The 12,610-nt window shown below is 35.5% G+C and overlaps 2 protein-coding genes across 2 annotated transcripts; both read right to left on the bottom strand.

The window, feature by feature from the left end:
• Positions 1–480: 480 nt before the first annotated feature.
• On the bottom strand, positions 481–1,589 carry LOC145813306 (protein FAR1-RELATED SEQUENCE 5-like). The gene is made up of 2 exons (XM_082908598.1): positions 1,442–1,589; positions 481–1,202 (listed from the first exon to the last, which is right to left on the bottom strand). The coding sequence occupies exons 1-2, from the start codon at positions 1,587–1,589 to the stop codon at positions 481–483; spliced, it is 870 nt and encodes a 289-aa protein (XP_082764724.1).
• A 3,485-nt stretch (positions 1,590–5,074) lies between these two features.
• LOC145813305 (uncharacterized) lies at positions 5,075–5,521 on the bottom strand. Its single transcript, XM_082908597.1, has one exon. It carries the CDS (start codon positions 5,519–5,521, stop codon positions 5,075–5,077), a length of 447 nt encoding a protein of 148 aa, XP_082764723.1.
• Between the last annotated feature and the right edge of the window lie 7,089 nt (positions 5,522–12,610).

Raw genomic sequence — 12,610 nt, 5'->3', positions numbered from 1 at the left:
CTCATTAACTTCCACATTACATTTCACAATATATTCTCTATCCTCTCCATATAAGCCAATCACATATGTTACTTCTCTTCCTAATGCATGACATCGCTTCACTTGACAACAAAGGGATGTGTCTAACTCATTATGAAATAAGTCGAAGATAGGAGGGGTATACAACTCAACAACTTGAATTAACATGGGAGACATTTTCAACTTTATTCTCAGCAATCGTTGTCTCGAATCGTATATGGCTTTTACTTCTTCATACCGCTTATCCATAACAACTCGATTGAAGTGTGTAAAAAATTGAACAATGTTATGGTCAACTTTTAAATGCCTCTTCAATTCTGCATTCAAGCTTTCACTAAGTTGAGTTCGCATTCCTGCAGTATATACCAACTTTATATACACATGCGCCCACTTCTCTTTAAGTTCCCAAGTCTTCTTTATCCATAAGTTCTCTTACAAGTTATATTTATGAATTAAAGAATCTCAAGCTTCAACCAACTCATGCTCATCCTCATACCCAAAAATGCAAGTTTTGAAATCGCAACCAAATTTTAAACCACCCTTGAATAAGTAGCCTAAATGCTTCAAAGCATTTTGCATTAGGTGAAAAGTGCACAATCCATGAAATACCTCGGGCATGATTTTAGAAATTGCCTTAGCCATTGCCTGATCTTGATCTGTGAAAAAACTAACAGGCTTTTTTCCTGACATTGCATGCAAGAAAGTTTCAAATAACCACTCAAATGATGCTGTAGTTTCATCATATAATAATGCAGCACCAAAAATCACAGTCATTCTAAAGTGGTTAAAACCAGTAAATAAAGCAAGTGGACGGTACTCATTGTTTGTTCGGAATGTTGTGTCAAATGGCACAACATCACCGAAAATGCCAAAATCTGTAATCATCTGATGATCAGTCCAAAAAATATTAGTAATCATCTCATCAACATCCAATTGAAATGCAAAGTAAAAATATGGATTTTCAATGGCTTGTTGTTGAAAATACCTCAACAAACTTCCTGCTTCACCATATTGCAAGTTTCGTTGCCTCTTTGCACGCAAGTAGGTTTTTTGGTCCTCTCGTGTAAACCCTACAAATTCCTTCCCCCCTGCTAAAGCGCTAATAAGATCATGTGATGCCTTAAGTGATATACCAGTATCATCAGCTACATCGACATTTATACCCTGAGCATCACACAATTTCTCTGAGATGGCATCATATGCGTACATTGAGGAATATGCAAAAGGTGGTTGTGATTATCATCAAACTTCATCAGAACCCATTTTGACAAGTCCCGTCTAAAAGATATATACATGAATGCATTGCATTTCATTCTTGTCTCATGTTGAGGATGTTTTACTGTTATGTACCGCTTATCTTTTTCCTTTTCTCCCTCTTTACAACAAACAAACTTCCTATTAATCATGATACCATCTTTCTTACTTTTAGTATGGTAATCTCTTCTAATACTAAATCCCACAATCCTTCCATATTCATTGTAGAATTCATATGCACCTTCCTCCGAATCAAATTCCATTCCAACACATGGCATGGAATTGTTGGCCAACTTCTCAAGTGCACCATCTTCCATTTCGGCACTACTGACATCAATAGTAAAAAATAAGTATACTAATGGGGCTGTTTGCTGCGGAGTAGTATATATTATTTTTTTGTTTTTGAAAAATTTATGTTAGATTGTTTAACATAAATTTTATTTATTGATTCTATTTATTATTTATAAAGAAAAAATATCTTAAATAATTGAATAGAAGCTGTTCTGAAGGAATAAAATCAATCAGGTGGCTAAACTGCATTGTATTGCAACAGTTCTGAAGGAATAAAAATGAAGTTGGACAATAACATCAACAGCCATTATTTCATCTTGATGCATCAAAATGAAGTTCGACAATAACATCAACAACCATTAAGAAACTTAGCAAAATGCTTTAGAATCACATCAAAATGCCATCAAAATGCCTTAGAAAAATCAAACATATAATGATAAAAACTTAGCAATACTGAAGAAAAAGACAAACTGGTACTAATCACTTGAATCACATCTTCAGAACATTACAACAGCCATTAAGAAACTAAAATTCTCCTACCATGATAAAATGACATGAATGTGCATACACAACCCTCTATTGTTCATATTAACTAGTTGCTGTAATATAGGAACATTATTAAGAACATTATTCCTACTCATAAAATCAATCAGCAAAACACAATTAATGAGATACATTGATCATCATTTATCCATCACTAGAACAGGATGATATAGGAACAAGCCAGAAATCAAGTGATGAACTTATGTAAGTGTAGGTTTACTTATTCACACAACAACTTCATTTCTAATAATAACAGAGCATCAATTTCATAACAGGGCATCAATTTCGATTAAAAAAGATCATAACATTTTTTAACTTAAAATGTTATATTAAAATCCCCAATTCAAAACACAATCTTTATTTGATATGAAAATAAATCACCATATATATATACATATAGATATACATAATAGATTGTAATAACAAAAGATTTTTTTTCATAACAAACCTCAAAAGATTTTGGAGAGACGGCAGACCCAATATTTCATAACAAAAGATTTTTTACATAATAAATAAATCAACATATATATCATAACAAACCTCAATATATATACAAAAGATTTTTTTTCAACCTCAATATATAACAGATTGCTTATATATATATATATATATACACAAAAGATTCTTACCAGTTAAATAAGCAACCTCAATGACAATGGTGATAGTGGAGCTACGGTACAACAATGGCGGATGATCGTCGGAGGAACGTCGGAGCAAATGGTGGAGGCACGACCCAAACCCTTCCCGCTCACAGACTCTGGTTTTTTGCTTCAATCGTTTTTTGTATTTTACTTATAACAGGTTGTAAATTTTTTTTTATGTTCGAATAAAGATTGATATAAATATAATATAGGTCCATAATATTCATAAGATGTTTGAGTAGCACAGTGGTTAAGGTGTGTTTTGCACCCTAGAGTTGCCTGGGTTCAAGCCGTGCGAACAACCAAACAATTTTTTTTTTTTTTTAGAGCCGAAACGACGCCGTTTCAACTCACAGCAGTTACTGTTGTGAGTTGGGCGCAGCAGCACCCCCGGATCCACTTTTCATTCATTCATTCCACACCACCACCCGCATTGCCCATCACCATTACTAGCTACCACCACTGACAACATCCCCCTCCAACCACTGCCATCAGCCACAACCTATAAGAGCATTTACAATGGGCGTGTTAAAATTGTTTGTGAAAGTGTGTTATATGATAAAAAATAATAAAAGTGGGGCCAAAAATGTGTATTAAGGTGTGTTAAGAGTTTATTAATTTTAAAGAGTGAGTGATGATGCAATTGATGTCACGACCCAACCTCAGGGGCTTAGAGTTGGAATCGCAACTTACTAACTTATTCTATTTGTAGCAAATTAAACTACGCAAACGGAAATAAAAATAATTAAACAGGAAATTACTCTATTTTACTATTTTAATAACAGAAAATAAATTTATAAGACTTTTATTATTTTATTATTCAGTGACTGGTCCCAAGTAGAACAAAAGGGAGCAAAAATATATATAAAAAAAAATAATGACAAAATAGTGGTTCAACGTCAATCCTCATGCTGGTTCCATTACGTGAGGTTATGGGTTTTCCCTACATCTCGTCACCTGAAATGGTAACAGCTATAAACACATAGCAGAGTGGGAAATATTATGCCAAGAGTATAGGGAATACAAAATAATCATGGATAGTTAGTTAAGCCAAAACATTTACATAACTCAGTTTGGTAAATAAATCATTTAAGCGGCAGAAACTGAAATACAGAAATTATATAAATAAATAACCATAACCACGGTACAGAACAGAACAAAACAGAGATCACAGAAGTGTCACAGAAGTGACAATCAGAATAGAGGTCAATGGATCCATGACAACAGAGGACCACAAAGTGGCCAAACAGAAGCCAATGGTTATTTAAGTCTCCCAAGGCGTGGGACTCCCGTGGTGGTACTTACAAAACATAATTGTATATAAGGTCATAGTCAAATATTATTTAAAATTTAAACAAATATATCTATGGGTTTCATTTTAACAAATAGAGTTCAGAAATTACTTCACATAATTGAAATATTTATGAAACATAACTTGTATTAATATAACTAATAAAATACAACTTGTATAAAATAAATTATGATAAGTCAAAACATATGTAAAATATATTATGGTAACTCAAGGTATAATATAACTCACCTTAAGATTGAATCTTACTAATTCTTTATATTTTTGTTGATTTTCGGCTCCTCCCTTTTTACTGATCTCCTTTTTTTTTTTTTTTTTACACACTGCCCAGCTTCACCACTTTCTTTTTATTTATAGGCACATGTTAGGTGATGACTCACCCTTTATTAATAACCCTACTGATGACTCACCACTTTACAAATGGCTCTTCCTCATCTTCTAATCTATATTTGCAAATCATTTTAATTAAAACAAATCTCCGTAATATCTTCACAATTCATTATTACTTGATTTATTTAACTAAATCCATACATTCCAATCTTTTTACACTAATTAGTGATTAATTTAGTCCTCAAATAAATCTCCTCATCATATATCTGATAACCACAATGACAAATTAATTTACATAATACGTATAGCTTATTTATTTTATTATTTTCATTATTATTATTCTTATTCCATATATTTATTTTATTATTATTGTTATTATTGTTCTTATTATTAAATTATACTTTATCGTATACCAACAGAGAATTAATTATTTATTTTACTACCACACCCACTATTATTATTATTTTTTATTAATAATCGTGGTTGGTTGCGGTATTAATTAAATATTTATGGTGTCACATTTCTCTCCTCCTAGATAGAAGTTTGTCCCCAAACTTTACGTACCTTAATTTTCGAAGAGGTGTGGGTATTTGGTTCGCATTTGACTTTCCATTTCCCACGTAACTTATTCGATACGATGATTTCACCATAAGACCTTTACCAGCGGTATGGTCTTGTTTCGGAGAATTTAATCAGGACGATCGAGAATATGTACTTGTTGCTCTTCGTAAGAGAGGTCCTCTTGAACTTCCAGATCCTCATAATCAACAATGTGCTCTGGATCTCGGAGGTACCGTTGAATCATTGAAACGTGAAATACATTGTGAACATTGGATAGTTTAGGTGATAATGCAAGGCGATAAGCTACATGACCAATACTTTCTAGTATCTCGAATGGCCGGATATAACGTGGGTTTTGTTTTCCTTGCTTTCCAAATCGGATAACTCCTCTTGTTGGTGAGATCTTGAGGAACACATGATCCCCTACTTGAAATTCTAAGTCCCGTCTTCGTATATTTGCATAACTTTTCTGGTGGCTCTGAGCAGTGCGAATTCGTTGTTGGATGAGTTGGATTTTCTCATTTGTGACTTGTACGATCTCGGGGCCTAACAATTTCTTATTCCCAACTTCCATCCAGCACAGAGGTGATCGACATCTCATTCCATACAGAGCTTCGTACAGTGCCATTCCAATGCTTGCTTGATAGCTGTTGTTATAGGCGAATTCCACTAGAGGTAGGTGCTCATCCCAACTACCTTTGAGGTCCAACACGCATACACGTAACATGTCCTCCAACGTCTGGATTGTTCTTTCGGATTGCCCATCCATTTGTGGGTGATAAGCAGTGCTAAACTTCAGTGTGGTTCCCAAAGCTTCTTACAATTTGTTCCAGAAGTGAGACACGAAGCGAGGGTCTCGGTTAGACACGATTGAAACTGGGGTGCCATGCAAACGAATAGTTTCCTTGATGTATAAAGTGGCAAACTTATTAAGGGAGTACATGATTTTGATTGGTAGAAAATGCGCCGACTTTGTCAATCAGTCTACTATAACCCATATTGCATCATTCTTCGAAAATGACTGTGGTAGCCCGACCACGAAGTCCATAGTAATGTGCTCTCATTTCCATTCAGGAATAGGGAGTGGTTATAGCAGTCCTGCAGATCTCTGATGTTCTGCTTTAACACACTGACAATGCAGACATTTGGAGACATGGCTTGTTATGTCTCTTTTCATTCCTGTCCACCAGTAGTATTCCTTCAAATCATGGTACATCTTTGTGTTGACAAGGTGGACTGCAAATCTCGAGTTATGAGCTTCCTCCAGTGTCTTCTTCTTGAGTTCCAAGATGTCGAGTATGCAAATTTGATTTCAAAATTTCAATATGCCATTGTTTATAGTGAAATCAGGGTCAGGCGTATTCCTTTGTTCTTCGTATTTTTTCTTCAAAAGTTTATCTTTCCATTAGTGCGCTTTAATTTCTTTAATCAATGTAGGTTCCACGGTTATGTTGGCGAGTAGTCCATTGATTTTGCGGGAAACGAGAGTACATGCCAAACCTCTGGTCATCTTTCGACTCAGTGCGTCTGCCACCATGTTAGCTTTGCCTGGATAGTGATAAATCTCCACATCATAGTCTTTCATAAATTCTAGCCACCGCCGTTGCCTCATATTCAGTTCCTTTTGTGTGTACAGATATTTAAGACTCTTGTGATCAGTGTAAATCTCACAGGTTGCACCCTAGAGATAATGACGCCAGATTTTGAGGGCAAAGATTACCTCGACCAATTCCAAACCATGAGTCGGGTAGTTCTTCTCGTGAGTTTTTAATTGTCGCGACGCATAAGCAATAACTTTTCGTAACCCAAACCATTATATGAGGTATCACTATAAATTACGAACCCATCTGCTCCTGTAAGGAGTGCTAGTATAGGGGCTGACACAAGTCAACTTTTTAATTCTTGAAAGCAACGCTCCTATTTGTCAGTCCATTCAAAGGGTGTGTTCTTCTAAGTTAGTTGGGTCAAAGGTGATGCTATCTTTGAGAAATCTTGCACGAAGCATCAATAATAGCCAACTAAACCCAAGAAACTTCAAATTTCTAACACATTAGCAGGTCGTGGCCAGTCCATGATTGCTGGAACTTTTTGGGGGTCAACTAAGATGCCATCTCTGTTAATAACGTGACCGAGAAAGTGTACACTAGTGATCTAGAATTCGCATTTCTTCAACTTGGCATAAAGTTTGTGATCACGTAGTGTTTGTAGAACCGTTCGCAAGTGCTGCTCATGAGCTTCTAGTGACTTGGAGTATATGAGGATGTCATCAATGAAGGCGATGGTGGACTCATCAAGATAGGTTTGAACACTCGGTTTGTGAGATCCACGAAGGCTGCTGGGGCATTTATGATGCAAAAAGGCATGATAAGAAACTCGTAGTGCCCGTAACGAGTTCTGAAGGCAGTCTTTTCGATGCTTTCCGTTTTGACTTTTAATTGATGGTAAACAGAACGCAAGTCAATTTTGAAGAATACTTGGGCGCCTTGTAGTTGATCGAACAAGTCATCGATTCGTGGAAGAAGGTACCGATTCTTGATGGTGACCTAGTTCAGCTCTCGGTAATCGATGCATAATCTCAGCGTGCCATCCTTTTTCTTCAAGAACAATACTAGAGCTCCCTAGGGTGAGGTACTAGGTCGAATGAAATCTTTGTTCAGCAGTTCCTGGAGTTGAGTCTTTAGCTCTTTCAATTTTGCCATCGATATGCGATAAGGAGCCTTTGATATTGGTTGTGTGCCAGGTTGGGTTTCAATGGTGAACTTGATTTCCCGATCAACCGGGATACCGGGTAGATCTTTAAGAAAAACATCCGGGAACTCTCATACTACGGGGATCGCATCAACGGTGGGGGCCTCTTTTTGTGTATCGATCACATAACAAATATAACCACCACAACCCTTTCTTAGAAGTCGTTGGGTTGTCATTGAGGATATAATATAAGGAGGGTTGGAAACTCCAGTCCCATCAAAGACAAGCTCGAGCTGGTTTGGTAACCTGAGGGAGACCTTTTTGGCTTTACAATCAATAGAGGCGTGGTTGGCAGCCAGCCAATCCATACCTGGAATCATGTCAAAGTTCCCAATGCGGAGGGAAATCAAGTCTACGTATAAGGTTTTGCCTTTCAAGAATATAGCACAAGATCTGTACACATCAGTACTACAGGCAGACTTACCAGAAGAAAAAGACACAGACAATATATATCCTAATGGTTCGGGTATTGATGCCAACTTGGCAGCAAAGTGTGGTGCAACAAAAGAATGAGTTGACCCATAGTCAATGAGGACATGAGCTAAATGATCACAGACAGAAAATGTACATGACACAACGTTTTCGGTAACTTCTGGTTTTCCAGGTACCAAGGCGAAAGTCTATCCTTGATATTTTTGATCCTTTCTCTCTCCTCCAGGTCTTGCGGGTTTCCTGACTAGGCTAGAGGCACTGGCTGTAGGATTAGTCAGCTTTGGACAATCCCTTAACAAGTGGCCAACTTAACTGCATTTAAAACATGCTCCCGTGTCTCGATGGCATTATCCCCAATAAGCTTTCCCACAAGTGGGACAAATTGGAACAGTGCCACCTCGGGGGTTGGTAGGACCTTGATGGCCTAAACTAGCTGTGCCCGTATTCACCTTTTTAGGAGGTGCAACACCGGGTCTTCTTTTGTCTTTTTCCCATAATCACTTCTTTTAGCTTGGTTCCCCAGAACGCGAGGCTTTAATCCATTTTTCTACAATGTACGCCCGGTCTACCACTTCTACATAGGTTGGCAGTTTCAAGACCTCGAACCTATCTTTAATTTCAGCATCCAATCCTGTTTCGAATTTTCTTGCTTTTCGAGTTTCGGTAGGGATGACGTATGTTACAAACCGAGCGAGTTGTGTGAACTTGCTCTCGTATTCGGCCACTGTCATGGTTCCTTACTTTAGATGTATGAATTCAGATGCCTTCTGTTCCCGCAATGAATATGGGAAGTATTTTTCGTAGAATACTTCCAAGAATATTGCCCAAGTCGCAATTTCTTCTTTCTCTAGAGTAAGAAGCCATCATTCCTGTGCATTATCTTTGAAAGTGAAAGTGGCGAAAGTGACCTTCTGTCTTTCGGTGCAGGGTAGGGCACGAAAAATCTTTTCCATGTCTTTAACCCAGGCATTCGCTACCATTGGGTCTGGACCGCTGGGAAATGTGGTGGGTTTTAGATCCTGGAATTGTTTTATGGTAACCGGCTCTTCTTGCCGTTCCAGCATCCCATTGTTGATGTTAGTCTATAAGGCTTGCAAAAAGTTAGTAACCGCTCTTTTCATTATTCTTTCCATCGATTCTATGCCACTGACTGATGACTCGCTTCCGTTGCCATTATTGGCCATTCTATAAAGTAATAAATAAGGTATTACATTCATAACGCAGCATATATATAAGCATGTGTAGCGCAATCTATATCTATATAAAATGCCAACTTTATATTTTTTACAATTAACATTACATCAGTTAGAATATGTTAATGTCCCATCCCTGTGGTAAACAAAAACAAAAAAACAACGAAAAGGGATCAGAACACATCATGGTCAGTATACAAAAAGGTTTTCTTCTATCAAATTTAGAATAGTGGGTCAAAGGGGCCAAACAACGATGGGAAATAATGTTGCATAAAGAGCTCAAATTCCCATTCTAACTAGACTACACCAAAACACATCCACGCTGCTTGTGCAAATGGGGACAGACTGTATATATCCCTAAAATACTCGATCGACAATCCAGCCGGGTGTCTCGACATATGACAAGTCATTATTAAAGTCAACATTTTGAATATTAATTATCTCTAGCGGGTTAGGGACTGTGGTGAAAATATAGTCCTCAGGGTACACGTTTCCCCCTTCTGGCCACAAAATCTAGAGGTAGAGGGCCTATGATATAGTGTGGGCGGTCATATCCTGGGACAACGCCAAGGACACGAGTGGGTCCAAGAAAACGTCCGCGTGTATTGGTACGGCTTTGCCTCCATAGTAAATATGGGACATCAGTAGGATCAACTTGTATATAAATTGGCCGACCCATTAATTGGACAAGGCCTGGATGCAATCCTTTGATTATGTCCTCTGAATCTCCTCAACCCTCAGGTGAGGCGGGGACGGGGTGCTCGGCTAAAATATCATCTAAATTAATGGCCCCAAAACGCATCATCAAGGTTAATCTTTGACGTTCCTACATCACCAGAATAAACGTGAGATTTTACGCAAAGGGACTAATGTTGCAGGTAAATATTTATTATTTTTTTATTTTATTTTATTATGTTTATTTAGCTATATAGTTTTATTTATAGATATATTTATAACTTTTCGAACTTCCTGATCAAATTAAAATAGCATTTTTTTTGAACTATTGCTCTGATACCACCTTTGTCACGACCCAACCCCAGGGACTTAGGGTTGGAATCACAACTTACTAACTTATTCTATTTGTAGCAAATTAAACTGCGTAAGCAGAAATAAAAATAATTAAACAGGAAATTACTCCATTTTACTATTTTAATAAGAGAAAATATATTTAGAGGGCTTTTATTATTTTATTATTCAGTGACCGAACCCGAGTAGAACAAAAGGGAGGAAATATATACATATATATATATATATATATAAAGAAGACAAAATAGTGGTTCAACATCAATCCTCATGCGAGTTCCATTACGTGAGGTTATGGGTTTTCCCTACATCTCGTCACCTGAAATGGTAATAGCTATAAACACACAGTAGAGTGAGAAATATTATGCCAAGAGTATAGAGAATACAAAGTAACCATGGATAGTTAGTTAAGTCAAAACATTTACATAATTCAATTTGGTAAATAAATCATTTAAGTGGCAGAAATTGAAATACATAAATTATATAAATAAATAACCATAACCACGGTACAGAACAGAACAGAACAGAGATCACAGAAGTGTCACAGAAGTGACAATCAGAACAGAGGTCAATGGATCCATGACAACAGAGGACCACAAAGTGGCCAAACAGAGGCCAAAGGTTATTTAAGTCCCCCAAGGCGTGGGACTCCCGTGGTGGTACTTACAAAATATAATTGTTTATAAGGTCATAGTTAAATATTCTTTAAAATTTAAACAAACACATCCATAGGTTTTATTTTAACAAATGGAGTTCAGAAATTAATTCACGTGATTGAAATATTTGTGAAACATAACTTGTATTAGTATAACTAATAAAATACAACTTGTATAAAATAAATTATGGTAAGTCAAAATATACGTAAAATATATTATGGTAACTCAAGGTATAATATAACTCACCTTAAGATTGAATCTTACTAATTCTTTATATTTTTGTTGATTTTCAGCTCCTCCCTTTTTTACTGATCTCCTTTCTCATTTTTTATTTTATTTATTTTATTTTATTTTATTTTATTTTTTTACGCTGGCCAGCTTCACCACTTTCTTCTTATTTATAGGCACATGTTGGGTGATGAGTTACCTTTTATTAATAACCCTACTGATGATTCACCACTGCCCCCTACATGTAGACATACAAATGTCCATTCCTCATCTTCTAATCTATATTTGCAAATTTTTTTAATTAAAACAAATCTCCGAAATATCTTTATAATTCATTATTACTTGATTTATTTAACTAAATCCATACATTCCAATCTTTTTACACTAATCAGTGATTAATTTTGCCCTCAAATAAATCTCCTCATCATATATTTGATAACCATAATGACAAATTAATTTACATAGCATGCATAACTTATTTATTTTATTATTTTCATTATTATTATTCTTATTCCATATATTTATTTTATTATTATTGTTATTATTGTTCTTATTATTAAATTATACTTTATCGTATACCAACAGAGAATTAATTATTTATTTTACTACTACACCCACTATTATTCTTATTTTTATTAATAATCGTAGTTGGTTACGGTATTAATTAAATATTTAGTATGTACAATTGATGTGTTAAAAAATGTGTTAAAGAGTATGTTAAGTGATATATAAATATATTATATAAAATATATTTGTCCTCTCTCTCTCTCTCTTTCTCTTTCTTCCTTTTCTTTTCAGCCCAAAGATGGGTTCCTTGCTTGCAAAAGTTCCTTCTTTCTTCCACTTTGATTCAGAACCAAAACCCCCAACTTCCAAAAAAAACCTTTTCCCTGCAAGTTGTTGTGTTGCATTCCTATTATCTAACATCAAACTCCACAACCACCCAACAAACCAAAGATCTTAAATAACCAAGCAAAAATGGTGATTTTTTTTTTTCAAATTTGAAATGGATATTGGGATTTCTATAATGGGTTTTCAAAGATTCAAGCTTGAAACCAAACTTGGGGTTGTGGCAATGGTTGTGTTGATAGTGGGTCGCAGAGGGGGAAACAGCGATAGAGAATGCGAGTGATTGCAAATTATTCAGCTTGTTTGGTTTTGTTTTTCTGAAAACAGTTTTCAGAAAATTCTACTTTCTTATTTTTCGTATTTTTTATTTTTAATGAATTTTTTTAATATTTTAAACAATTTTTTTTAATTTTTAGATATACCTAACATAAATATACTTAAAAAGTAAAAAATTTATGAAAAAAACCTTTTAAAAATTCACAAAATACCAAAAATGCAAAAAAAATACTAGAATTCAGTACATTTTTTTGTATT

Source organism: Camellia sinensis, chromosome 15 (assembly GCF_055761805.1).
Source record: "Camellia sinensis isolate YWXY chromosome 15, ASM5576180v1, whole genome shotgun sequence".
Classification (NCBI taxonomy): Eukaryota; Viridiplantae; Streptophyta; class Magnoliopsida; order Ericales; family Theaceae; genus Camellia; species Camellia sinensis.
Note: the sequence above shows the minus strand (reverse complement) of the source record. Positions and strands in the feature narration are given on the sequence as shown.